The 25,181-nt window shown below is 57.8% G+C and overlaps 8 protein-coding genes across 8 annotated transcripts; 5 read left to right on the forward strand and 3 right to left on the reverse strand.

Annotated features, from left to right (window-relative positions):
* Positions 1-1,245: 1,245 nt before the first annotated feature.
* On the reverse strand, positions 1,246-2,470 carry MYCTH_57823 (uncharacterized protein; the record flags this gene model as incomplete). The annotated part of the gene is made up of 2 exons (XM_003666552.1): positions 1,246-1,437; positions 1,577-2,470. 2 exons carry the CDS (start codon positions 2,468-2,470, stop codon positions 1,246-1,248), a joined length of 1,086 nt encoding a protein of 361 aa, XP_003666600.1.
* A 1,998-nt stretch (positions 2,471-4,468) lies between these two features.
* On the forward strand, positions 4,469-5,229 carry MYCTH_2311417 (uncharacterized protein). The gene has a single exon (XM_003666553.1). The coding sequence runs from the start codon at positions 4,996-4,998 to the stop codon at positions 5,212-5,214; it is 219 nt and encodes a 72-aa protein (XP_003666601.1). The 5' UTR covers positions 4,469-4,995; the 3' UTR covers positions 5,215-5,229.
* A 908-nt stretch (positions 5,230-6,137) lies between these two features.
* MYCTH_2311419 (uncharacterized protein) lies at positions 6,138-8,708 on the reverse strand. Its single transcript, XM_003666554.1, has 3 exons — positions 8,305-8,708; positions 6,800-8,176; positions 6,138-6,596 (listed from the first exon to the last, which is right to left on the reverse strand). Exons 1-3 carry the CDS (start codon positions 8,483-8,485, stop codon positions 6,478-6,480), a joined length of 1,677 nt encoding a protein of 558 aa, XP_003666602.1. The 5' UTR covers positions 8,486-8,708; the 3' UTR covers positions 6,138-6,477.
* A 227-nt stretch (positions 8,709-8,935) lies between these two features.
* On the forward strand, positions 8,936-10,887 carry MYCTH_2311420 (uncharacterized protein). The gene is made up of 3 exons (XM_003666555.1): positions 8,936-9,862; positions 9,957-10,147; positions 10,219-10,887. The coding sequence occupies exons 1-3, from the start codon at positions 9,230-9,232 to the stop codon at positions 10,628-10,630; spliced, it is 1,236 nt and encodes a 411-aa protein (XP_003666603.1). The 5' UTR covers positions 8,936-9,229; the 3' UTR covers positions 10,631-10,887.
* A 710-nt stretch (positions 10,888-11,597) lies between these two features.
* MYCTH_2311422 (uncharacterized protein) lies at positions 11,598-15,142 on the forward strand. The gene is made up of 2 exons (XM_003666556.1): positions 11,598-12,174; positions 12,239-15,142. The coding sequence occupies exons 1-2, from the start codon at positions 11,955-11,957 to the stop codon at positions 15,121-15,123; spliced, it is 3,105 nt and encodes a 1,034-aa protein (XP_003666604.1). The 5' UTR covers positions 11,598-11,954; the 3' UTR covers positions 15,124-15,142.
* An 887-nt stretch (positions 15,143-16,029) lies between these two features.
* On the forward strand, positions 16,030-17,803 carry MYCTH_2311423 (uncharacterized protein). The gene is made up of 3 exons (XM_003666557.1): positions 16,030-16,648; positions 16,772-17,363; positions 17,437-17,803. Exons 1-3 carry the CDS (start codon positions 16,306-16,308, stop codon positions 17,630-17,632), a joined length of 1,131 nt encoding a protein of 376 aa, XP_003666605.1. The 5' UTR covers positions 16,030-16,305; the 3' UTR covers positions 17,633-17,803.
* Positions 17,804-18,528: 725 nt separating this feature from the next.
* Positions 18,529-19,803, forward strand: MYCTH_2311424 (uncharacterized protein). Its single transcript, XM_003666558.1, has 2 exons — positions 18,529-19,024; positions 19,215-19,803. The coding sequence occupies exons 1-2, from the start codon at positions 18,705-18,707 to the stop codon at positions 19,714-19,716; spliced, it is 822 nt and encodes a 273-aa protein (XP_003666606.1). The 5' UTR covers positions 18,529-18,704; the 3' UTR covers positions 19,717-19,803.
* A 2,559-nt stretch (positions 19,804-22,362) lies between these two features.
* MYCTH_2311425 (uncharacterized protein) lies at positions 22,363-24,855 on the reverse strand (the record flags this gene model as incomplete). Its single annotated transcript, XM_003666559.1, has 1 exon — positions 22,363-24,855. A coding segment is annotated over exon 1 (2,078 nt), but the record flags the coding sequence as incomplete, so codon positions are not given.
* Positions 24,856-25,181: the final 326 nt, after the last annotated feature.

Here is a 25,181-nt window from a genome sequence, read left to right on the forward strand (position 1 = left end):
GGCAGGCTCACATTGAATACTTTCTTCTGGTTGCGCTCGGACTCGACACCCCGACACATCGAGAACACCGATTCTGCCCGTTTGGTGCCGGTTGCCAGGGCAAACAACGGCTGCGACCCCTCGGTCCCCCCTGCCCGAGCTCGAGGAGGTGTCAATACCGGCATCAGGGGACCAAGTCGACCAAATGACTCCCCGCTCACACAAACTCCAAGCGACAACGTCTCGTCAATCGGATGCCGCAGCCGTTAGTTAGCCAGTACTTTGAGCCAAACATCTGCGCTCACCCAACTGTGCACTATTCCACACCCCATCGCCCCGGTGACTAGTCCAAGTCCTCTCCGCCCAGGATATGAGAAAGGGAGCGTGCACTGTGGCAGCCGGGTGGACTTGTCTGGACTCTCCCTGGCGCACCACACATGGAGTACTCGACCCTCTCCGTACTGTTACAGTCACGAGGAACGGTATGATTCCCGGCTCTGACTGGCTGCAGAGAGACGCAACAGATCTTCGCCGCCAAAAGGCAGATGTTGGAGTGGCCCTCGTTGCCCTCGCGATGTCTTGCGCCTGATCGTGTAAGTCCAGTCGCGTACAAGGCTGCAGACTCGTGCGAGACGGCGGCCAACTGCGAGATCTCGGCGGTATGTCTCGCCGAGAAAAGAGCACGCGACATGCCTGGGTTGTAAGACATCTGACTGAGACCGCGACGAACTCAATCTCGACTTTGAACGGACTCCTGTATGTATTGTACATACACTTCTGTCACATCAACGGCGTCGGCCTATGAGCTCAGTGGCGCCCCCCAACATCTGTCCTGCTTGCCCTGCTGAGGGCGAAACGTATCATAACACATGAATGTGGATCGCGACTTTTTACGAAAACAGCTTGGAAGCTCTAACAGCCAATACATTACTGAGTTGTTTCCCATGTCTTACCTTACCTTAGGTAGCCCACGGGCTACACCTAGTACGGACGGCACCCACGGCCACCCGCATCTTGCACCGCCCATCAGAACAGCTGTCCCATCACCTTGATCATGATCCAGTGCCCCGCACTCCCGTCTCTCATGACTCGTCCTTTGTGTACTCAAAATACCCAAACCCAAACACCAACCTTCGATAACATATACACCAGATTTAGCAGTTTAGCAGTCGACTGTTTGCACTCATCGTAAAGTTCACAAAGTCTAAGGCTCCCGGGACTCGGAGAACGGTCGCATTCCCCCAAGGACTCCTTTGTTTCCCCGGCTCACGAATCCGAGCTTGTTCGCTTCTTGTGCTTCGTGCCGTCCCCTCGTCGGCTTTCGTTCTTCATGATCTCCTCGTATTGCAACACCGCGCCGGCCGCAAATTGCACTCTCGGCTTGGAACCTGGATGTTCCCTCTGGATTCCGTGCAGCCTAATATGGGCTTTCAAGTTATCCCACCGGTTGGTTGTGTGCTTGCACCAGTCACAAGAGTACCGGGCCTGTCCGTGGACGCTAAGTCTCCGTGTCAACCCATGTCCAAACAAGGGAAGGCACAAAAAAAAAAAAAAGGAAAACGGAATGGAAAAAAAACAAGGCTCCGTGCCGCGATACTAACCTCTGAATGTGTCGCTTCATGTGTTCACTCCTGCGGTACATCTTGCCGCATCCTTCGATAGGACACTTGAAGGTGCTGGCCAGCTCAACGCTATCCAGGGCAAAGCTGCCATCCGCCATCATGACCGTGCGGCACCTCGTTTCCTTCTTGGCCCGTGTCCGTGTCTTCGGTGAAGGGCACTGCTGCATCTGTTGTTGGAGCACAGTCGTCTTGTGGCGCACCTCGTCCGTCAATGCTCGCCTCCTTGCCTTCATAGAGGGAGTCCTCGGCGCCGTCGGTTCCGCTCCGTCCTGCTGCTCCATTGACGGACCTGACACGGCGAATTGTGTGGGAGAATGTGGCTCGAAGTTGACGGGACTGTCTGGTACCATCCAGTTGGACGTCGTCGTGCCGGAAAGGCGTTCGTACTGCACCAATACAGATGACCCTCCCAGGTGCGGATGTGTACTAAGCTGGGTGATAGCCAAGCCGCAGTCCATGGTTTGTGAAAAATACACCTGAGCAGTGCGTTCACTAAGCGGATGATTCTGACTATCGTACTTTGGCCATATGGGTGTGATGGGAATAGAAGGGCGAGTGAAGTCGGAGATAGGGCCGGCCTTGGGCGTCATGGGAAGGTATATTGACGTAACACAAGATATGGGCGAAAGATCAAAGGGGACTGTGTCGATCGAGGAGGCAAAGGACGAGTAGTTAAAGTCGAGCGAAGACGAACATGGCGGAGTGGAACGGCCAGAGCTTGGAGTGTGAGGAGAGAAGCTTGAGAAGGTATGAGAGGAGTCGTCGACACTGCCCAATGGCCATTCTGTTGGAAATCCAGTGAACTCGATGTTGGCATCGCTCCCGCGGTCGAAGGGATTTTTACATATCGATGGCCTAGTAAGCTCCATCTTGCATCATCCACGTCTCTTGCAGGTTGCGCAAGGCGTACAAGTGAAGACCGAGATGAAGACGCTGGTTCGCAATCGGGGGAGACAAGAGGGATGGAGAGACACGATAGAATAAATATTGGGGGTTATGAAAGAGATCGATCGTCAAGGTGTCGGCTGCTCCACAACCTCAGACAAGAGAGACGAGCCGGTTCTCCTATGCAGAAACAAGCATGGCAATATACAAAAATTGAGGAATGTCGGCGGCTCAACTCGCCGAGAGGAACCATGCCGAGAGGAACCATGCCGAGAGGAACCATGTCTAGGGCGAATCTCCTTTGGAAAGCCCCATCACACCGTAGTTCACATGGTATGACAGTACCCGGGGGATCTCCAGGGCAGCAGGAGATGTGGCCGTGCAAAGGTGGTGCGGCCGTGGTGAATGCATCCCAGCCCTGTCCGGACTACTGCGGCAGCGCCGCTCATGCAGGTCCCAAAATTAGGCCACGCCCACCGTCCCAACGTTGGACACCTTTAGCCACACGGCTTGGGGTGCCATACACATGGGCTGAGATGGGTGTGCCTGTCCCGAGTTCCCCCACCAGATAAAAATGGCTACGGTCGAAGCACACCGTTAAAGCAAACCTGGGGAGTTGGAGCGCAGCGCGACCAGGATCCTAGGCTTTTGCTCCGTCACAGAGACCTCGTGACAATAGGGAAGCAACGCCGTAGGATACGGACGATCGTGCCCCAAGTTTACAGCCGCACTCCGCCGCTCATGAACCTTTGGTCGAGAACCTGGAGTAGGCGGCGAGAATACGCTTGAAGGAAAGGATCCGGATTGCTTCCTCGAGCAGCCGTGCGCCGAAGCAGCTCGCCATCGGCCTCCCAAGACACGAGAGAATAAAAGCTTGGGGTAGACCACCCAGAGGTCTGATTGCCCGAGGCTTGGATTAGCAGAGGAACGTCCTTGCTCGGAGGACTCATTAGTAGCGTAGAGGTAATACTGAGGTTCTCTGCCCCCAGTATGTGGTGTATGCGGTGATCTCGGCCGTATGTCCGGGGCCGTGTGAAAAGAAAGAGAGTCCAACCGCCTCGGGTAGCTTTGATAGACCAATAATATCTGTGTAGTTACTCGGTATGTACCTTAGGTACTGTACTAAGGGAACTCGACGAGATCGTCAACTCAGATCGGGCCGGTTCATGAATGGCAACGGAAGAGAAAGGGTGGAATAGAGGGCATAGCTGCCTAAGGTGCTGAGCCAGATTCAGCTTCTCGAGGGCAAGAGCTTGCCTGGCCCGCAATCGGGATCGGGGTCGCTACCCGAAGGAAAGCGCGGCACGGTTTGTTCGCTCACTGCACGCTCACAGTACGCAACGGGGACCCACTTACGATCTTGGGTCGGGGCTGAGACAAGGCGACAGGACCTTCCTGTCGCTAACAAGGGGTGGTCGCTTGGTGCGACGTTTGTGTACTGTACTGTACCCAACCTTATCTTGACGTCTACCGAACTTGGCACTGTCCGGTATGCCGGCCAGGCACCCGTGGCGATGGGTTTCCAGGGAATTGGCACTCCTCAGACATCCGCTCCCCACCATCTTGATTTTCAAGGCCCTGCGCACTCGACAGATAGTACAGTGTGTACGGATGTACGGATTATGTATGTACCAGGAAGCCGGGGTGCGATTCGGTGCTGGGGTCTAGCAAACAAGCCTGTCTGGACCCTTTCTCGAATCATCGTCTACGTGCGCAGTACTCGGTACTACCGCCCACCTTCAAGCTGAATAGTTCGCTCCTCTATGGAGCACCAGATGATACTTTGGAACAATTTTCGGTCGGATTCTCACCATTTTGCATTGATACCCTTCTTGTGTGCTAGCTGTACCTTCGCGAGTGAGCCACTGCCAATAGTGCTTTCAGGTATAACTAGTTATTTCCCTACGGCTTTGTCTGTCTCGTACTGAATCCAATCCATCGAGGTCGGAGCTGCCTCTCGCAACTGTGCGCCATCATGGAGCCCATCACCGGCTGCATCAGTTCACGAGCACTCGAGAACATCGGCAGCAGTTTTATGTGAGCGAGAGTAGGGTTGCCAGATCTTCACTCTCCCGCCGCAAAGCAGCCAACGTCACAGCGATTTAAGCAAACACTTCATTATGCTCAACGGTGGGACCCAATGAACTAGAGCAGCGGCTTCCGTTGTCGACTGGGTTTCTAGCCGTCCACTTGTGCATCGATGTTGGCTCCTCGATGTGATTCAACGCTGCATCCCGAGCCCGCACTGCTGTTGTCGATGGTGGGTAGGTGTCTGCTTGGCTCCCCCGACTTGACAAGAGAGGGCAAGCGAGAACTGGAACCCCGCAATTGCCTGAAGTATGGTGCAAACAATCCCCAATCTGGCCTCGGACTTCGCCGGTCAGGCTCTCATTCGCCCTTTCCTTCCAGGGGAAGTACCCCTCGAACGCCGTGACCATGGAGGCGATCTTGGCTTACCGATAGCCTGGCTCCCCGGCTCGGCGACCTCCCGGTACCGACTTAAACTCACATGCCCGAGGCCATTCGTGGTGGCAGTGCCCCTCACCGCTGTCGCGACACGGAAGCACTAGCGGACAACGACTCTCGCAATCTACACTCCTCGTCGAACAAGCAGTCCAACCAGATCGCGGATCGGGGAAACATCCACTGTCCTATTCATGGAAGCATCGGCGCCACCCAAACCACCTCGAACAGTCGCTACTATCCTCCAGATCTAAAAAGCCTTTGAGGTACTACCCTGCCGCTTTGAAAGAGCTATGCGTAAGCAAACAGGGCAGTGGTACAAGGACCAGGGTTGCTATTGTAAAACCGTAGCCGTGGGTGTCCTTTAACGCGGCGTTCATCGATTTCGATCCACCTAAAGAGCGTGTACATACATACGTTCAAAATGGTGACCATTCGCCTAGTGCGGAAATCGGATGCTACGATTGTTTTCCCTTACTATGACGGGAGCAGATGGCCCTGGCCAGATCCGGTTCAAACACAGAACCAGAGCAGTATCAGAAATCGGTTTTTTCCAAATGGACGTTATCCTTTGCTGTTCCACCTCAACCGCCGACTTGGCCCGTCGTGGAGGCCACGTGGCTATCATCAGGTTCTTCAGCATAAACAAAGAGACTGTGTTTCAGGACCAGTGTGGTGAAACGGAAGTAGCAGCCGTAAGAAAGGAAGCAGTCCTGCGGGGGCCAAAAGCCCGGAGAGACACTCAAGAGACCGGCTTAATGCTCGGTGGAAAGACGGAGCGCTGGATGCGGTCCCGTACTGCAGCGTCTGCTTCACAGACTGCGGCCTTGGACACGCCCCCGGGGTGACAGAGCCTCTCCCCCCCCCCCAAAAAAAAAAAAAAAGACACTCGCTCACTTCCCTTGACGCAGCTCCATTCGGCCCTTAGCCGGTCGTTATCGGGTCTTGCGGGGGGAAATACACACAACGCGCCCCCTACCTCCCCGCCCCCTCTCTTTTGGGCGGTGTCGTGGCTCACCATATCAACCACCTGTGCCGCGGGAATCAACACCCCCGGCTTCAGCCTTATTATCACCAAGGAGTCCGAAACCCCGAGGGTTGGGGTGGGGGTATGTTAGAGTAGGGAACCAAAGTTCGCAACCATTCCGGACCCTACCAGATCCCGCAGCTGACTGACCCTCGCCGCAGGAGGTATGCGCGGCATGCGAGCAATGTTTCAAAGAGTTACTCCCTTCAGGCACGCCGCAGCCACATCACCCAAATGCGGAAGAGCCTAGTTATTTTGGGCGTGACGATTTGACGCCGTACCAAGTCATGGGGGGTCGTTGATGTCGAAGTCTTTCTTCCTGCACGTTACAGCCTCAAAAGTGGGACCAGCTGGGGGGCCATTGAACCGTAACAGATCTAGTGTAGCAGGCGCGGATAGTGTTTCTGGCTTTGAGGACTTCCTGAGCTGAGCACTTTTTGGCCCGGGACGGCCCGAATATGCTTCTCAGCTCTAGTTATTTCTAACAATAGGTTTGTTTGCCTACTCGTCTGAAACATCATCGTCGTCGTCTATCCCATGGTCGGCTTCAAAGGCGTCCAACTCCTGCTCGCTCGCCTCGAGGCCCGAGGAGGACATGAACTTTTCTCCCTTTGCTTCGGCTGCAGCGTGAAATAGATGTTAGCGTTTGCGGCGCCGAAAAGGAACCGTGGAAACGGCATATCAACTAAACATGGATGTAAGGCCAGGGAAGGAGATGAGGAAGTGGGGGTCGGGGTGGTGCGATGAAAGAGCAACAACGGATCAGAAGATAGAAGGGGTGAAGCGAAAAGAGTTGAAAAAACAATTGGGGACTGTAACTCACTCTTAGCCTCGACAAGCAGGTTCTCCTGCACCTCGCACTCGGTCAAGACACACCCCTCGCCGAGCTCGCTCCGCTTCCCCAGGATGCACTTGGTCAGCTTGCAGTTCTTGCCCACCACGACGCCGTCCATGAGCAGGCACTGCGACAGCTTGGCGCCCTCGCCGATCTGGCAGTTCGCGCCCACCACGCACTCCTTGATCGACGTCTTCTCCTGGACCGTCACGTTGTCCGCCACTAGACTGTCATGCTTGGTAATGGTCGTGCGTGGCTTCACGCCCTCGGGATAGGCGACCTTGCGGGCGTGCGCAAAAGGGGAGGCGGGCGCATCCGGAACCGTCTCTTCGAGCGAGGGGATCTTGGCCAGCTGGAGGGAGACTTGGAGTAGGAGCTGGGCCGTGTCGACGCGCCGAATGACCGGGGCTGAGGGATCCGTCGGGTGGAAGTAGGCCAGCATAGGCGGTACGGGAGCCTCGGCGGAAACGGCCTCGTCACCCGGGATGGAGTGGCCGTCGTCGCCGCTACCGTTCCTGACCGAGACGACCGGATTGGGTGCATCGGTGGCACGGGAATCGAGTCCGAGGTTGTGTGTGCCGCTGCTAGGGTTGTGTCCGCCTGGGCTGGCCTGCCCGTCTGAGCCGCCCTTGGAAGGTCGCTGGAGAATGCTGTCGAGCCCGAGCCTGGTGGAGAGTCCTTTTTGCCAGCTTGCCTTGACCCACCAGCCGATGACGTCCTCTCCGATGGTCTCGAGCCGCTCGTTCTCCTTGATGAACTGCATGACCCAGTGAGGGAAGATGTAAATGTGGGCATCGCGGTGGGTAGTCAGCATCTTGACGCGGGGATGTTGCCGAAGTAGCCCATGACGGACGGGGAACCCTTTCTTTTCTTCCGTAAGATCCTTCAGAGAATCTGTCGGCATCGAGTAAACCACCTTCGCCATGTTTGGGAATAAAGAACCCTTGGGGGGTAGGACCGAGGCCGGTGGCAGCGGGACTGTTGCTACAAAGTCTGTCTCCTCATCCTTGATGGGCGTCTCTGTCTTCGTCTGGTAATAGACACTAAGCCCGCCGCTCCTCGGCCCCCGCGACTGCGAATCGCCAACCAGGTCATCGAGGCTAGCTGACTTGACCATCCATGCCTGCAGCAACTTGTCCGCGCCCAGCTCGCAGACGAGATCGCAAGGGAGCACTAAGAAATCCGACGTCACAGTGGCCTGCAACTCTGGAAGGCGGAGGATCTCGGCCGTCCCGGTGTTTTGGTCCAAATCCTTTGGCGCTAACAGATCTGGCCGTGGGAAGGGGAGGCTAGTTAGAAAGGGGTTCGTCTTCAGGGCGGTGGTAATGGCCTCTGCCGCCGAAGGCGGGCAGACCAGAGTAATGTCTGTAAGAGGTTAGTAAATAACAACCAATAATGATCAGTGATGACCGGCGTCTATCCGGGGTAAAAAAAGTTGGGGGGGGGATGGAATATGATCAGTCGCAACCAGGACATGACCGCAAGTCACTCACTTGTTATCCCTGCCCGGTAGCAGAACTCAAGCGGATACCAGACCATGGGCCTGTTGGCAATAGGGAGGAGGGCCTTTGGATTCTCATCGGGATTTGCTGTGAAGGTCGTGAATGAGCTACCCGGGCCACAAAGGATCAAGGCCTGAAGGCCCGGGGTCGCAATGCTGACTGCGTGGGGCATCGCGACGAACTTTGTGCCCCGCAATCGTTGAATTTGGCCGTGTTCCCAGATGGCTTATCGGGTCCAAGAGATTTGAATTTGATGCTGCCACTGGTCCCAGATTGCGGTGGAATTATCTGTTCGTCGGTGTTGACTACTCCCGTACTCAGGGTTGTTGTTGTTCCTTAAACCCGCGCCGTAGTTTTCTCACTGACTGACTCACTGAAGGTGCCCCTCTACGTAGTAGTTCGAAACCCACATCCCACTTTCTCGAGGTTGAAGTGGCCCGTGCAGCATATGCAATTCAGGGAATCGGAAATCAGCCAGTGCAGTGTGGACGGGAAGCGGGGCATGCAAAACAAGGCGCGGTCAACCCCCTCCCCCCCTGCAGCATTCTCTTGGCATCAGCTCTTGGGGTCGGTTTTCTTCGCTCGGCCAACCACCTGCCTCGGTCTTTGGGCCAGAAATGGAGGCTCGGCTCATGGCGAATTGGGGTCGCATCAACAAGCCGAATCCCAGCCATCGGCAATCCCACCGCCCCTGCCCCCCCGGGACACCAGCCACATGATTTGAGATCTCCCTTGTAATGCTTTGCCTCGTGCTCTATACGAAGTACCGAGAAGCTGAATCTTTTGACGAAAAAGCAAAGACTGGCCAACAACTGATCTTGAACTACCACGCGCTCTCGAGACTTCGGGCCCTTCCCGAACATCACAACACACTGCACAAGCTTCGGCAACGCGATGATCGATCTCTGCGCCGCCAATGTCGCCGCCGTATGAGTCGTCCCGCCGCCGCGGGGTATGGAGCCACTGGGTGCCCCTCGCCGTGACTATAACGGTTGCGACAATGGGCGTCGCCGCCTGGGTATGGAGCCAGCGCAAGGACGACGACCGCGGAGACGCCGAGCAAATTGCTGCCGAATATCAGGACCTTGATTACGACAATGCAGACTATGGTGATAACCCCCCTTACGGCGCCAGCAAGGACGGCCCGGACCCGAAGTCCACGGCAGTTGGCGGCGTGCAGCCACGCTCGGGCGATGCCGGCTACGGGCCAGGACAGCCGCCGGCCGAGTCGTCGAGCTCGTACTGGGCGGCATTGCGCCGCACCCCTAGTCCGCAGCAGTTCTTCGACAGTGCCAGGAGGACTGTCGCCGCCGGAGTGACCGCCGCGGGCGCGGCTGTGGGGAGCGCTCTCGCAGCCATCCGGGAGGAAGACAAGACGGCGTTTGCCGACCACGAGACTTGGTCGGAGGAGGCCGATGCCAAGCAGGAGAGGGCTGCCGGGCCGCCTCAGACCAAGGATACCGGCAAGCGCCGGAAGAAGGTGGCCATCGTTGTCTCGGCCGATAGCGGCCTGGGTGAGGTCGATGCCGACGTTTTCCACGAGCATGCTGTGAGTGCACCACCGGATCTACAACCCCCTTCCCCCCTTCCCCCCTTTCCCCTAGGGGCCCCGATAGTGTGCGCATGCTAATCACCAGCGCCAGTCTATCTTGTCCCACATCCCGACCCAACTCGACCACTCGGTCATCAAGCTCTATGTGCTCATCTACGCGCCAAGCCTGAAGGACACCGCCCTGGACACGACTAGCAACCTGCCGCCCCCGTCGCTGAGCTCGTCGTTCTCCAACATTGACCATGCCCAGGCGCAAACCTCCGAGGAAGCTCGGAGCCCCCTGTGAGTGCTCCTCCCCTTTCGCCCCCCTTTTCTCTCCGGGCTAAAGTTCATTACGCTGACCGTCTTTGCAGTGCCGGCGCGTCATCTGCGGACCCTGCGTACCATGCGATCTACTCGCAGGCACAGGCACTCGTCGAGAAGGACAGCATGATCTTGACCTTTACGTCGCCCAACGGCCACGCCCATATCCTCCGCCACATCCAGCCCGAGATTATCTACCTGCAGGAGTCGCTGTCCGGTGACAACGGCAGTGTGGTCACGAACCTGCAGTCCTGGCTGCGACACGACCTGGTTCTCGTGGTTGGCGCCGAGCGCGGTCACGGCGGGCTCGCAGATAGCGAGTCGGAGGCCGAGCAGCCGGACAAGGGGAAGGAGGTGTGGTGGCACAGAGAAGACCGGGTCGGCAGGGGCCGCGGAGTGGTGGTGGTCGACGGCATGAGGGTTCAGGATGACTGGGCGAGGAGGGTTTTGGGTAAGGAATAAGGTAATGGCGGATATGACGTTGAAGATTACGAGCTGGATGTTCTGGTGATGATTGATATCCCTTTGTTATCTAGTACCTCTTCGATTCTGTATTCCACATCGCTTATATAGGTCAGATTAGTGATGAAGCGTGGGCGGAGGCAACACCTAACTCTCCTTCCTGCCTTGATGAGCCTTGAATGACGGTCCATTCTCTATATCGACGGCGCCTTGGTCCCAGGGTTGATGCTGCTGCACGTGATTCTGATGTCTGCGCCAACTGGTGGTTGATGCATGTAGGTAAAAGGTGGATATGTAATCCGTTCGCACACTCGCCGTTTGGAACGTGCTGCTTGGTATTTCTCACTAACCCCACCCCCCTTTCCTCCTCTCCCCCAAATGTCCACTCCATTCATCTCGGTTTCTGTTCGACATCGGCGATTCTCATCAACACGCTCTTTAATATTGGAGCGTCCCATTTCGCACCGCGTTATTGGCGCGCCGCAATCCGTAAATGTAGCGCACTCATCGTCCAGTCCCTCACCATCAAGCACGTGATGCGGCTCTCTCCTGCCAAGAACGACTTCCAGCAGCGTGCAACAGCCAAGTCCAAGCAATCCGTTCGACAGGGGTCGGATCGCCCAGTGCGTACGGAGTACTCCGTACCCCACACACAAATGAACTGACCGTCATCAACAAGCGACCGTCCAAGACAACAGGAAGCGATTACCGCGTCGATACAGCGCCGCGGTAACCTAACCTAACCCACGCCCCGGTCCTATTGCCCCTTCCGCCTCACGATTGATTTTGCCGCGCGACCTTGGCACGAACTTCAATCCAAGGAACTTGCTTGCATCGTCAGACGAGCGCGCCTGGGATAGAAACCATTGTCGCTTCCCTAAGCAGTCTGCTGCTACTCGATCTCGCAGACGCGCCCTCCCCTTCTCCCACAAGCCGCGGCGAACCATTCGTGACATCGTTCCGTTTCGAGCGCTCGTGACGACGAAGCATTCCCTCGCTTGGGCCGCAACATCGGCCAACCACCGCAGCACAGACAGAAAAGCAGAATTGCCCCCATCGTGATCGTGAGCACGCGCTCCCGCTGGACGCGGAATATAACAATTCGACCGAAACCTCGGCGCTGGTTTGCAGGGCGGGTGTGCCGAAAGCACGCTGAGTTGCCTCCCGTTGCTGCCTCCCGGCGGCAGCCGGCTCATCGTCAATGGCACCCACTGCCGTTGCTGCGCCGGCGGCTCCCGCCCCCACCACCAAAGTCAAACGTCCTGTTCCCCCAGGCATTCAAACCAACGGCGTTGCCGCCTCGCGCTCATCACCCTCTCCCTCCATGTCGGCCAGGCGCGCTCCCCCCTCAGCCACCCGCCCGCCTTCCAACCCCCCGACCGCAAATGGCGCGGCGCCGACATCTGCCCGCGCGCCCAGCCGGCCGCGGAGAGACGGTTCGGGTCAGGCACTGGGTAGGGGTCAGAGGAGCGCCGGCCTCAGGTCCGCCAGCACGGCTCCGGACCTGTCGTCCTCGTCCCCCGTGACCGAACCGCGACCTTACGGTTCGTATTGCTCTCCCGCGCAAACCCTACGCTGCATCGAGTACTGACTCTTTTTGTGTTGCAGTGGTTACCGATGAATACATTCTCAAGAAATTCCACGGCTGCCCTCCCTCCCTCATCGTCCACCTGCATCAAACGCACTTCCGTTTCGATCAACAGCAGGGAATGTTTCCTTTCCACTCGCCCATGAGGATATTCTTGGAGCATCTGAAGACTCGGACTGTGCCTTATGAGATGCTCGAGTATTTTTCGGATGTGCCCTTTTACGATGGCTGTCTGATCGTCCAAGTACACGACCACAAGTCCGTTGCCCAGGCTCAGGACGAAGCCCGACCCACGTCGTCCTCGAGCAAGTCGACGCCGTTCTCCATTCACAACTACAACCAATATATCACTCCCTCTCCTTACGTGCCATATCCGAAGGAGAATCTCCCTTCGAACGGCACATCAGATTCGGCCGCGGAGAAGACGGCCGGGGAGAAGGATAAGGAGAACATGCCGGCGCCCAATGCGAGTGCCGATGGGCAAAAGGACAAGGCCGCCCCCAAGGCCAAGGTATACACAATTGTCCTTCATCCCACGCCGCTGAGCCTGCACGCGGACCTTTCTGTAAAGCTTCACACGCCTCAAGGAGCCTCTGACGCCCGTGCGGATGGGACTGTCCCTCCGCCGACGCCTCACACTGCCGTGCCACCCACGCCCGCCGCCACGAACATGCCGCCGCCCGCCAAAAAGCAGAAGCGGGAACGGATGGAGCTCGACGGTCTTAGCAAATACGAGGCGGAAGCCCAGATCCTGCTAGCAACGACGCCGCCGCTTGATCTGGAACCAACAAAGAATGCAGAACAAACAATTGCCCTGCTCGAGAAGCAAGCCCATCCAGACCACTCACACAAGCCGCCCGAACCCAAGATCCGGAAGAGAACGGTTGCCGAGGTGGCGGCTGATGAGGCACAGGCTGCTGGCCAGGAGCGGTTCATGCTCTCCATGGATGAGCGTCTCTCCGCCAAGCTTGCAGGCTCACAAGCTGCTGGCAACGGCCCAGATGGGGACGGCCAGGCAGGTCCCTCGACGTGGGAGCCGAGGTTCGAGCGCTTCAAACTCATCGCCGATATCAAGCGTGAACACGCCGAGAGGAAAGAGGCCGAGAGGATCAAACAGTTGGAGAAGGAGCGGAAGTTTCAGCAGCAGAAGTTGCAGCAGCAGCAGCAACAACAACAACAACAGGAGGCAGCCATGCTCGCAGCGAGGCAAGCCGAGGCGGAGCGCCAGCGGAAGGAGCAAGCTCTGCGCGAACAACAACAACGGCAGGAAAATCAGAGACGAATGCAGGCAGCCGCCCAAGCAGCACAAGCCCAGGCACAAGCTCAGGCTCAGGCTCAGGCGCAAGCGCAAGCCCAGGCTCAGGCTCAGGCTCAGGCTCAGGCCCAGGCCCAGGCCCAGGCTCAGGCTCAGGCCCAGGCCCAAGCTCAGGCCCAAGCCCAAGCACACGCGCAGGCCCAGGCTCAGGCTCAGGCGCAAGCCCAGGCCCAGCAGAGCGCAGGTGCCTCGGGAATGGGCACGCCTCGCGCACACCCTGTGCATCAGAGCCCCCTGCCGGCAGGTATGACTGGCGGGATGCCCGTCAACATGGCTCAGGGCCAGGCACGGTTTCCCCAGGTCTCGCAAGGCCAGGCATCGTCACCAATCATTCGTCAAAACACGCCGCAAAACGCATCGTCTCCTATGGGTATGGCAGGCGTGGCCATGCAACACTCCAATTCCAACCTTGGGCAGGCGGGGAGTCCGGCGAGGCCTCCGTCGGTGGTTCAGAACCACCCGATGGGCGCCCCCATGGCACCGAACATGTCGGCGCGGGGAAGTCAGCAGAGCCACGCGGGAGGCACACCGAGGATGCCCAACGCGACCCCGAGCATGGCACACGCCACGCCTATCTCGCGGCCTCAGATGGTGGCGACTCCACGCATGACCCAAGCCAGCCCGCCGCCGGGCATGATGTCGGCTGCTCAACTAGGGCACATGATGATGACGCCGCAGGGGATTGTGCAGATGCCGAATGTCGGGGCTACCGCGGCTACGATCGCCCAGCAACAGCGTCTGATGCAACAACAGCAACAGTTGCTACAAATGCAACAACAGAACGGCATGATGAACGGCAACCCCGCACTCCAGCATCAGCTGGCACAGCAACAGCGGTTGATGGCACAGCAGCAGCTGCTATTGCAGCAGCAACAGCAACGAGGGCAGATGATGAACCAGCCAACGCAAGCCCAGTTGGCCGCGCAATATTCGCAGCAGCTGAGCAACATGCAACAGCAAGCGGCGCAGATGGGGCAGATGAATCCGATGCAGCAGGCGGCTCAGAGACAGTTTCTGGCTGCCCAGCAGGCCGCTCGGAACCAGAACATGATGGCCATGAGCGGCATGACGCCAGCCCAGATAGCCGCCATGCAGCAATTTCAACTTGCCCAACAGCAGCAGCAGCAGCAGCAGCAGCAGCAACAACAACAACAGCAACAGCACCAGCAGCAACAGCAACACCATCCGCAATCGGGCCAACAACAACCGGGCCACCAGCAGCAGCAGCAGCAGATAGCCATGGCCCTAAACACGCCGCAAATACAAAACCAAATACGTAACATCACGACGGCACTTATTACCAAGAACCTGCCGACCTTCACGGCCCGTTACAACGGCATGCCGATCCCCGAGAAGGAGCTGACCGAGTTCAAGCGCGGCTGCGCTCTGCAGGCGCGCAATATCGTGCTCAACCAGCTCAATGGGATGGCGGGACAGCAGCAGCAGATGGGACAGAACCGTATCAACCTTCAGGCCCAGATGCAAGCGGCCGCTATGCAGCAGCAGCAGCAGCAGGCCCAGGCCCAGGCCCAGGCTCAGCAACAGGCTCAACAGCAGGCCCAACAGCAGATGGGGGGCCAGGGAATGTAGAACTCCTTTGTTGGCGGCGGCGCCTGCGGTGGGTGGTCCTATTCGGTCGCCTCCCTGTCGGACTGCCCGGGCGGACAAGGGAGACAGGGGTTGGTGGAGTGATTTCGACGGTGACCAGGAGGAAGGGTGGACAAAGAGTGACTACTGCCATCCGGAGCGCGTGAATGATCTCTGAGAACGGGAACTGGGGGGGGGGGGGGAGGGGCCTGCGTTATGGCATCAGAACATCTTTTTTTTGCTTCTCTTGAGGCGCTAGGACTGGAGTTCAGGCTTGGGATGGGAATTATGGCAATGAAACCAACGGGAACTGGGTATTACGTAACGGCTAACGTTACTGGCTTTTCTTTTCTTCTTGAAACTCCCCTTTTCTTCCTGACTTCTGCACTTTTTGGTGGGGTCTTCAAAAGGGAGTTTGTCTTGACTTTCCTCATACACCTATTATATATACCCTGGGTGTCTGGGTTGCCGTGGGTTTTGAGGCATTTGACTCTGGTTGTGTGTGCGTGTGGATGTGGCGTGCTTGATGGATTTTCTTGCATCCGGATTCTGAGACGGGTGTACCGATATTTGTAGTACAAATATGTGGTGCTCGTCAAGCGCTTTCAACACGGTAATTGACCTTGGTGATTACTCCGTACCATATCTCATCTCGTCAAGTAATCCGTACTCGGCGCAAATTATGCCTGGATAGCGAAGGGCAAATGAGAATCAGATGCGTGGATATCGAATTGTCACGTGAGAGATCACTGCGCATCGGGGACGGAAGGCTGCAACGAAGCAATGGCAAGTGTGCCGGGCGGAGCTGATCGGCCCCTAGTAACCGACTGGACAAGCCAGCAAACAGTCAGCCTCGAGCCGGAGCTCTAGCGGCTTTCAATCAGGAACGCTCCGGATATCAAAGCTGGGCGCTCCTTCTTTTCCATACTTTGGCACCACCCGCGCCAGAGCGTGTCGATTCCTGCCGGCGCCACTCATTCTCCCTGCGCTATTGTAACCACGTCGTTTCTCGTTTCGCATTTCCATTTTTTCTTTTATTTCTTTAATTACCCCCATCCCCGCCGCCGCGCCCTTTTTCGTGCTGAACACCTTCCCAACGGGCTGACTCCTCAATTTTATTTTCTTTAATTCTACCACCTGCGCACCCTTGCAGTCCATTTCCCGGACCGCATCGGATCATTCACGATGAGAGCATCAACAGCCTGGAGGAGCACTGCCGTCGAAGCGGCCGCCCTCGCCTCCCTGGTCCTCGCGCTGGCCCCGGCGGTAACGGCCACGGCGGCCACGCAACAAACTCCAACGGCCCCGGACTTGCTGCCCGCGGCGGCGGCGCTAGCGTGCGATAACATCGTCACGGACCAAGGACGCAAGTACGACCTGCGGCCGCTGGAGGGCCCGCACGTGGTGGTGACGCACGAGTACACGCGGCCGACGTACCACAACACGAGCTACGCGATTGACGTGTGCGGGGTGCTGAAGAGCAAAGGGAAGGGCAAGGCGGAGGAGAGGTGTCCCGATGGGACGAGGGGTATGTTTCTTTTACGTTCTTCATTTATTTCCCCCTTTTTTCCCCGTTCATCTGTTTCCTGATGCCATGTTGCACTCGTGGGCTCCGATAGTTAGACGACGATGCTAACGAGCGAGTGACTAGTCTGCGCGATCAAGCACCGCTGGGATCCCGAGGCCGATAAGCTTATCGGCGTGGACCAAGTCATTCCCATCGTGGCCGGCGACGAGCAGACAATATCGTGGGAGGCGAAGCGGCTGCCCCCTGAAGAGGACGGCGAGGCGAAAAAGGATGGCGAGAAGAAGGAGGGGCTGCGGCTGACTCTGCAAGGGGCGCTCAAGTACCAGGAGCGGATCCAGCGAACGGTCATCGATTTCAGGTGTAATCCCGACCTGGAAGGGACCGAGGGGGAGTGGGAGAGCCCGGATGAGTACGTACCGGGGGAGAAGGATGCGCGGGCGGAGGAGGACAAGAAGAACAAGGAGGAGGGGGGGGAAGAGGGGGATGGAAGGAAGGACGGGGACAAGGAGGAGAAAGTGAGCACGCCCGAGAAGCAGCTCAAGAAGGACGGGGCGGCACTCATCTGGGGCGGCTACAAGCGAGGGAAGGATGCCGACGGCGGGGAGATGGACACGCTGTACCTGACATGGTACACGAAGCACGCCTGCGACGCGGCGGTGGATGAGCCGGCCGAGGAGAGCAAGGGCTCGAGCTTCTTTACCTGGTTCGTCGTACTGTGAGTCTCTCTCTCTCTCTCTCTCTCTCTCTCTCCATTCTTAGTAAGTGCGTCTTTATGCTGACGCTGTCAGATTCTTTCTGGCCATCGCATCCTACCTCATCTTCGGCTCGTGGCTCAACTACAACCGGTACGGCGCGCGTGGTTGGGACCTGCTCCCGCACGGCGACACCCTCCGCGACGCCCCCTACATCATCAGGGACCTTGTTCGCAGGATACTGAACACGCTGCAGAGCACGGGCAGCAGGGGTGGGTATTCGGCTGTCTAGGGGCCCCGCCTGCCCCCTTTATTATAAGAGTCATGTGAAAGGGAACATGGTACGGGGATTTCTTTTTTGGGGGTGGTCTGAGGTCATGTTCTAATGAATCTCCCTTCCCGGTTGAGAGGACGTAGAGCCGTCGAGCGTGTGGACATTTTTTTGGATGGGTAGCGTTGGTTTCTCTGCTGGTCCCATTGGGAGTCGGACATGGCATATAGGTCATGGTTGGCACTCGAGGCGTTTGAGAGGTTTTGTCTGTCAGCTGTTGCAATGCCATCAGTCAGGTCGTTGTATCATTATCATCAAGGCAAATGTAGCACGCAGATACAGCGTTGTAAGTAGTGTTGCTTTTTAAATTCCGGAATCCGGGCTCCGGGCTCCGGGCCGCGGTGGAGAGAATCCGGGGGTGGGGCCTCTCGGCTGCGGCCTGTACATAGTAGGTTCGGGGGCCGGCTGTCTGTCACATGTCGCTCGATGAATGCTCAATTGCAGGCAGCCGAAGCATGCATCCATGCATGCATGACATGAGCTGCGCCAAGCAGGCGAGTGGTTGCGAGGACGTTTTTCTCTTAGCCTTAGCCAACCTGTCTATACTCGTAGTTCGAAAAGGGAGAAGGAAGGACCACGAGGCTTCGATAGTGTACAAACGTAGGGTACCGAGCAAGAATGTGGGGCTCCCCAGGAATTGCCCGATGCAGCCGAGGTAAAACGAAGCGTGGAACGCGCTCGGCATCCACCTTACGCCCGCTCTTGGGCCATCAGGGTATTACTTACCCGTACGGATTAGTGAACTCTTGTCTCTACCACCGAATGTACTGTGCATGTATGTACAATACATACATAAGGTACATACATGGTTACATACCAATAGCTATCTGGCATGTAGGGACATACATAACCATACTCACCTCATCTCAAACTTCCCAGATAACTTTGATTTCGGTTCGGCCGACAACAACACACAATACAACAAGATAGTAATACTCTGGTGATCCTCACTCGGATCAGCACATCAAAAGATTGACAACCAAAAGGAGAAGAAAAAAAAAAGAAGAAGTTCCATTTAGCTAAGATCGCGACCATGACGGGCACACTTTTCACGGTGCCTATCCCGCCCCTGGGCGCCCATCCCGGCGGTACCATTGTGGCCACGGAGCCGGCGCCGGCCGTCTACCTGCTCACCATCACCTCGCCGCCCGACAACCGGCTCACGACGGCGTCGTGCAACGCACTCCTCGACGCGCTGGACCTGATCGAGTTCGGCGGGTACAAGCCCGGCGTGGTGGTCACCACAAGCGGCATCGAGAAGTTCTACTCCAACGGGTTGGACCTGGAACACGCCCTGAGCACCGAAAACTTTCTGCCGGGAGTGCTCTACAAGCTGTTTCATCGTTTCCTGACGTACGTCTCTCTCTCTCTCTCTCTCTCTCTCTCTCTCTCTATCCCCCCCACCCCCTCCCCCCAAACCCAAAAAAACCCAATCCTCAACTATCCCTTTTTTTCTTCATGTTCCTTCCTGAGGAGCAAAAAAAAAAAAAAGAAAGAAAGAAAAGAAAGGGGGACACAGCTGACAACAAAGGGGGGAAAAAAGATACCCCATGCCTACCATCGCCCTCCTGTCGGGCCACGCCTTCGCGGGCGGCCTGATGCTGGCCATGCACCACGACTACCGGGTCATGAACCCGACGCGGGGGTTCGCGTGCGTCAACGAGCTCGAGTTCGGGGTGCCGCTGAAGGCGGCCATGAGTAGCATCTTCCGGCTCAAGCTGCCGGCGGCGACGTACCGGGATCTGGTGCTCGAGGCGCGCCGGTTCGCGGGGCCCGCGGCCGTCGAGGCCGGCCTGGCCGACCGCGTCGGCGGCCTCGACGCCGTCCTCGACCTCGTCCGCGAGCGCAAGCTGGCGGGCAAGGCCCAGACGGGCATCTACGGCCTGCTCAAGGCCGAGATGTACCGCGAGAGCGTCGCCCTGCTGAGCCGCCAGGGCTGGGAGCAGGGCGAGGAGCGCGACCGCCTGCTGGCCGAGTCCGAGGACAAGAGGCGCCGGGAGGGCGAGAAGAGGGTCGCCGAGTTGAAGGAAATGGCGAGGCTGTAGAGGATGAGATCTCTATCATCTATCCATCTGTTATTAATCTATATAGCTATCCATCGATGCATCATCCATCCATCCATCTTTTCCTTTCCTCTCCTTTCTTTTCCTTCCCGTGTTTCCATCTGTTCGTCCAATCTCTTCCTCCTCCTCCTCCTTCTTCCGTTTCCTAAGTCGACATTCAGCTTCCCGGGTTTACACTCAAAAAAAAAAGGTCGGCCAGAGCACATGACACCCGACGTGCCAAAACGGAGGTTTCCCCCAAGTAGAGAGAGCATGCCAAACAAATCAATTTTTGTCTACCTTGTTTTTTTTGTCCCGTAAGAGAACCCCCAATCCTCTCAACTGTTTGTTTCCTCCCCATATCCCCAGACGAACCCAGCTGGACCGGCGCCCTCCCACAAGACCAAGGCATACGCGCTCTTTCAACTGAACAATCTGAATTTGCCGACAAAGGAAAAGGAGAAAACCGAAGAGAAAAAAAAGAACCTGATGAAGATACGCCGCTGAAAGACCATGCAGGGGTATGTCTGACCTACTCTACCGCCAAAGAATGAATCAACCAGGAGCAAACCCTGACGCCTATACACCACCATCCAGTGGACCCATTCCCCTCAAAGTAGGTTTGGTACCAATAAAACAAAAAGATTCGAGGAAGCGAACCTCGAATGTGAAGTAAAGTGTAATCATCAGCGGCCACCATGCCTCGATAAGGGCCCCCCCCCCCTCCCCTTGGTCACTCGCTCACAGAGCCCTCGTCCTCATCCGTGTCCGTGTCTATCTCCTCATACTTCGAACCATTACCATTACCGTTCCGCGTCTGACAAGCCAACCCCATCTCGGCTCTCGTATCCCTCTGAATCCGCAAGAAATACCTGCGCAGGCTTCTCAGTCCCTTCAAGAACCCGCGGTCCGGCTCGTCCGGATGCCGCGGGGGGCACGGCCTGTCGCGGGCCGACAGATCTCCCGCCGTGACACAGTTGGCGAAATCCGCCATCTTGAAGTCGATCTCCCTGGGATTCTTGCGCGTCCGCCGCGGTGCCTCCTCCGTGTCGGTGGCAAAGTCCGTGGTGGAATCCTCAACATAGTGGTTGTTGTTGGTATTAGTGTCGGCAGAGGTATCGCCGTCGTAGAACATGAGCAGGCTGGCGGCGTAGAAGCGGTATCCGCGCAACCGCTTGATGATGACCTCCAGCTCGTCCAGTTTCTGCAGCACGGTGGGGATGTGCCGCAGGATGCTGGCGCGGTCGACCCCGTCGTACAGGAAGCGCGTCAGGGCCGCCTGGAACTCGGGGCCCCTCTTGAGCTCGCGACCGTAGTACTTGTCCTTGAAAACGTAGCTCTGCGTCTGCACGTTCCACACCTGCAGGCCGCACACCCGGACGCCAAGCTCGCGCGACGTGGTTTTGGCGCACTTGCCCTGTTGCGACTTTTGCTTCTTGGGGCTCGCGTCCACGCCGTACTGGCGCGTGCCCATCTTGAGGTCCATGATGCAGGGACGCTTCATGCCGGCCGTGAGATCTTCGAGAAGCAAGAAGTATTCGACCCGAGAGTCGCGCTGGGTTTGAGCCTCTTTGGGGTTGACCGGCCTGGGAATCTTGCTATATTCGAGAGGAGCAGCGGGTGGCGGCGCCGGGGTGAGAGCCCGGTGCTCAGCTGCTCCGGCCGCGCGGGCGGGCTCGCTCTCGGGCGAGGCTCGGAACACCTCCATCGGCTTCGGATGTCCATTTAGCGTGGGATCCGCGCGGTCGTCCTTGTACTTCGCATCGTCCGCTTCCTCGAAATACTGCAGGTTGCCGCGGCCATCCTGGACATCCTTCGGCTTCCTGCGCAGCCCCGTGCCGGAATAGCGGCGCTTCTTCTTTTGAGCAGGCGACGATTCGCCCAGAATTTCGGGCTCGGGAGCACTAGTCCCGGTCACGTCTGGCGGAACATCGTCGTCGTCGCAGAACTCTGTCGCCTGGCCGACGTCGCTCTGGGTGTGCGCGTGAGAGCCGCCCTTGACATGGGCGGGCGTGGGCCTCGCCGACTGGGACTGCTTCTCGTGCGATTCTATCAGACTCGGGTCCGAACCAGTCGGCCGAAGTGATTGCTGCAGCGTCCGCCGCGGCACCCGTTGGTGGCCCTTGCGATGACGGCGGATGGCGATTGGCTGCTTCAGAAACGCGTCGTTGAAGACCTCGTTCCGCAATTTTTTATTCACCGTCGTGGCGCCCCAGCTGTTTGCGTGGCGCTCCTGCATGTTCGGGCGCGACGCATCCGCCTCGTCGTTCCCTGGCCGCGCATCCGGTCCAGCGGAGCCGGCCGTGGGGGGTCCAGACGCGGACACGCTCCTGAGGCGTCCGAGAAAGCTGGGAGAATTCACGGCCGGCTGGAGAAGGCTTCGCGGTAAGATGTGCTGATTGTCGACGAAGGTAACGGTTGGGACTTGACCAGTAACCTGTTTCATCGACTGGCTGACTACTCGAGGCGTCTCCGAAGTTTGCTGAGCTGTCTCGTCCTGAGCCGTGCCGTTTTCCGCGCCCGCAGGCGACCCATTCGGCGCCGTTCGCGAGCGCTCTACCGCCCCACCATCTTCTCGCTTCATGGTCGACTTGCGGCGAGGCTGCTTCTGAAAAGTGACGTTCAGCACTCCGATGTATCTGGACGGAGTTCTGTCAGCATCCTCGCTCGAGATCCATTGGTCCCTGGAAAAAGGGTGGTGGAAGAAAGGGGGGGGAGGGATCCTACCTAGGCAAGAACGCCAACAAATCGCGATGGTATTTCTCGATCTTTTCGTAGAACTCGTTTTCACGATTGTTTAATTGCTTGCATACGGCACGACGGGAGAACCTCCATAGGGTTGTATGACCGCCGACCTGGTGCTTGTAAGGGATTAACTCAATGGCCTCCAACGGCTGCTTCGGTGTCCATTGATGCTCGTGGACGGCATCCTCATGATAATGAGATACCGGACGAGACAAGCGGGAGGAGTGGACAGCAGGTTCACGTTGGGCAACGGGGGCGGAATCTTCAGCCTGCCTGTAGGCTACCTCTGGAGCTACACTGGGATATTCGGCAGCTTCCAGCCCGACCTCGCCCTCAAAGTTGTTGAGGCTTTTTTGCTCGTCATCAATCTCGGGCTCGTCAGCTTTGACGAGCCAAGGATGGAAATCGCCATGCCGGGAATGCCTTCTCGAGGGGACCATCTTTTGTGGCATCCCAGACACTGGGGAGCTCTCTGGCGACTCCCCGGGGCCCTGATGGGGCAAGAACACGGCCGACGAGATCTTTTCCTCTCCCGAATCCTCACCTTCCTCGACACTCTCCCCAACCCCATTGCCGAGATCCGACTCCGGCCGCGGCTTGGACTGGTGACTCGAATCTGCCGAGTCGGGTCCCTGCTGTTCCGGTCCACCCAATTCATGCTCGGAGGGCACCGGTTCAGCAACAACAACAGCAGCAGCAGCAGCAGGAGCGGTAGGACCCTGGGCGAATTCGCCGTGTTGAGGGACGGCATGATACCTAGGGGAGCCTTGGGTTGCCTTAGACTCGGGCATCCGCTTGTGTGGTTCAGATATCGACGCTGCGTCTCCGAGCGCCTGTGCGTCCGCCGATTCGCCACCCACGGGTTGCTCTTGGATGTCGGCGAGCTTCTCTCCCCTAGAAGGTGACCTGTCTCGGGTGGAGTGCGACGAGCGCTGATCCTTGCGCTTTCCCTTCTCTTCCGGAAGACCTTCTTTGAAGAAGCGTAAGCTGTGGCTCGCTTTCCGACTGCGGTTATTGTGCTCGACACCTGCGAGGACCTCCGAGATCGACTTCTCAACTTGTCCATCTTGGACACCGCCTGCATCTCCCGCCCCGATCGACCAGACCTTCTCGGGGCCCATAGACACACGGTGTTCTGTCTTCCAAGGTCTGAGTTGGGGACGGCCGTCTACCACCCCGTTCTCGGCGTCGGCTACGTGGTGGACGGCAGCAGGAGGGTCGGTGGGGTGCACAGAGGTATGATGATAAGCACTGGTGGCCGTCTTGTCGTTGGAGTAGCCATCCCATCGAGCCGGGCGTTCCCTCTCGGAAGACTCGAGCGGGCCGACCTTGGCCTTGGTCTTGTTCAGGAAATCGCGGTGGCCGCTAAGCATTGAATTGACCTCGGCGAGATCGAGCCTCCCGAAGACGGGGGCGGCCACTGCCGTGGACGTGGCGGTTGAAGACGAAGACATGGCCGACTTTCGAGGAGAGAGACGCGGTGTCAGGGAGTCGCCGTCGCCCTGGGGCCGGGAGCCATGGCGGGTATTTCGACTGCCGGTGTCCTTGTTATGGAGTTCCTGAGGCTCCGAGTGATTCTGGGGGTGCTGGGAAGGGTGGGCTTTTTGAGGTTGCGAGGGATCGCACTGGGTCTGTCTCGGGATGCCGCGAGCTGTTGCAAGAGCCTGGGTCAGCAAAGAAGGGCCGTGGGGCCGTTGCAGGGCGACAGGGCCCCGGGCATGTTTAACGGGATCAGCGTGGGCCGTGGCAGAGGCTCCAGTGGCTTGGGCTGCCAGGGGAACCGCGCCAGCCGTGTCTCGCTGCCCGGCAGGGGGTGATTGTGATGGTGGTAATGGTGATGGTGGTGGTGGTGGTGGTGGTGGTGGTGGTACCGACGAGACGGACCCTTCTTCTTGTGCTGCCGTCCCTGGGAGCCAAGATGGCGGTGGCGTTTGCGTCTGCGTTCCTGATGGAGATGATGGAGAAGGCGCCGCGTCGCCAGTTTCCGCTGTCCGAATGGGACTCACCGCTGCAGCATCTGCGGCTGCGGTATTTTCGGGTGCAAAGGGCGGGTTGGACATGGGCAGAACATCTGGCGGCGCATGAAGGGATGCGCGGCAGAATGGTTTGGTTGGAGGGGGCAAAAGGGAGGGGGGAGGAGTAATTCTTGGGACGTAGGTAGTAGGGAAAGGAAGAGGGACTGGAGGTTTTCGGGAGAACCGTGCCCAGTCAATTGACTACACAGTGCTGTGCTTGCTTGTAAACCAACAACGGGACGAGCTCTTGTTCCTGCCAAATATAGTGCGAGAACCGCATGCGACACGGTAGCCCGATCAATTTCATCCGACAGAGTTGGATGGCTGATTGACGAATACTGAGCCGCGTCGGGGTAAGGCAGTGGTTGAAAGGTGAACCGAGATAAGGAACGGGAGGAAATGGAAACAGCCCACTTGGGCATGCAAAGTTCGTCCTGTTAGGCAACTGGCGGTGCTCTGACGCAAGGGGCTGCACGAGTGGCCATTTGTTTGTGTGGCGGGTCCCGGCTCCGACGATTGGATGTGGTGTTCTTTTCGTAGCCTGGGGAAGACCCACAGCGGGTACCCTGTGATCCACTAAAGTACCGTAGTGTAATCCGTACGTGTACGGATACGTACCCCTCCTCTTGCTCACAACCTACTATAGCAGTACGTACGGATTCTGTACGGACGTATATACATATATGAGCAGCACTAGTATAGTATACT

The sequence above is a fragment of the Thermothelomyces thermophilus genome, chromosome 7 (genome assembly GCF_000226095.1).
Source record: "Thermothelomyces thermophilus ATCC 42464 chromosome 7, complete sequence".
Taxonomy (NCBI): Eukaryota; Fungi; Ascomycota; class Sordariomycetes; order Sordariales; family Chaetomiaceae; genus Thermothelomyces; species Thermothelomyces thermophilus.

Bases quoted from the DNA above. Each gene is read 5' to 3' on its own strand.
- MYCTH_2311417 (XM_003666553.1), top strand. From the start codon at position 4,996: ATGCCCGAGGCCATTCGTGGTGGCAGTGCCCCTCACCGCTGTCGCGAC.
- MYCTH_2311419 (XM_003666554.1), bottom strand. From the start codon at position 8,485: ATGCCCCACGCAGTCAGCATTGCGACCCCGGGCCTTCAGGCCTTGATC. The intron at 8,177-8,304 runs GTGAGTGACTTG...AACCTCTTACAG, and splicing joins CTACCGGGCAGGGATAACAA to ACATTACTCTGGTCTGCCCG. The intron at 6,597-6,799 runs GTGAGTTACAGT...TTCACGCTGCAG, and splicing joins CCTGCTTGTCGAGGCTAAGA to CCGAAGCAAAGGGAGAAAAG.
- MYCTH_2311420 (XM_003666555.1), top strand. From the start codon at position 9,230: ATGTCGCCGCCGTATGAGTCGTCCCGCCGCCGCGGGGTATGGAGCCAC. The intron at 9,863-9,956 runs GTGAGTGCACCA...CACCAGCGCCAG, and splicing joins ACGTTTTCCACGAGCATGCT to TCTATCTTGTCCCACATCCC. The intron at 10,148-10,218 runs GTGAGTGCTCCT...CCGTCTTTGCAG, and splicing joins GAGGAAGCTCGGAGCCCCCT to TGCCGGCGCGTCATCTGCGG.
- MYCTH_2311422 (XM_003666556.1), top strand. From the start codon at position 11,955: ATGTCGGCCAGGCGCGCTCCCCCCTCAGCCACCCGCCCGCCTTCCAAC. The intron at 12,175-12,238 runs GTTCGTATTGCT...TTTGTGTTGCAG, and splicing joins GACCGAACCGCGACCTTACG to TGGTTACCGATGAATACATT.
- MYCTH_2311423 (XM_003666557.1), top strand. From the start codon at position 16,306: ATGAGAGCATCAACAGCCTGGAGGAGCACTGCCGTCGAAGCGGCCGCC. The intron at 16,649-16,771 runs GTATGTTTCTTT...GCGAGTGACTAG, and splicing joins GTGTCCCGATGGGACGAGGG to TCTGCGCGATCAAGCACCGC. The intron at 17,364-17,436 runs GTGAGTCTCTCT...TGACGCTGTCAG, and splicing joins TTTACCTGGTTCGTCGTACT to ATTCTTTCTGGCCATCGCAT.
- MYCTH_2311424 (XM_003666558.1), top strand. From the start codon at position 18,705: ATGACGGGCACACTTTTCACGGTGCCTATCCCGCCCCTGGGCGCCCAT. The intron at 19,025-19,214 runs GTACGTCTCTCT...GGGGGAAAAAAG, and splicing joins CTGTTTCATCGTTTCCTGAC to ATACCCCATGCCTACCATCG.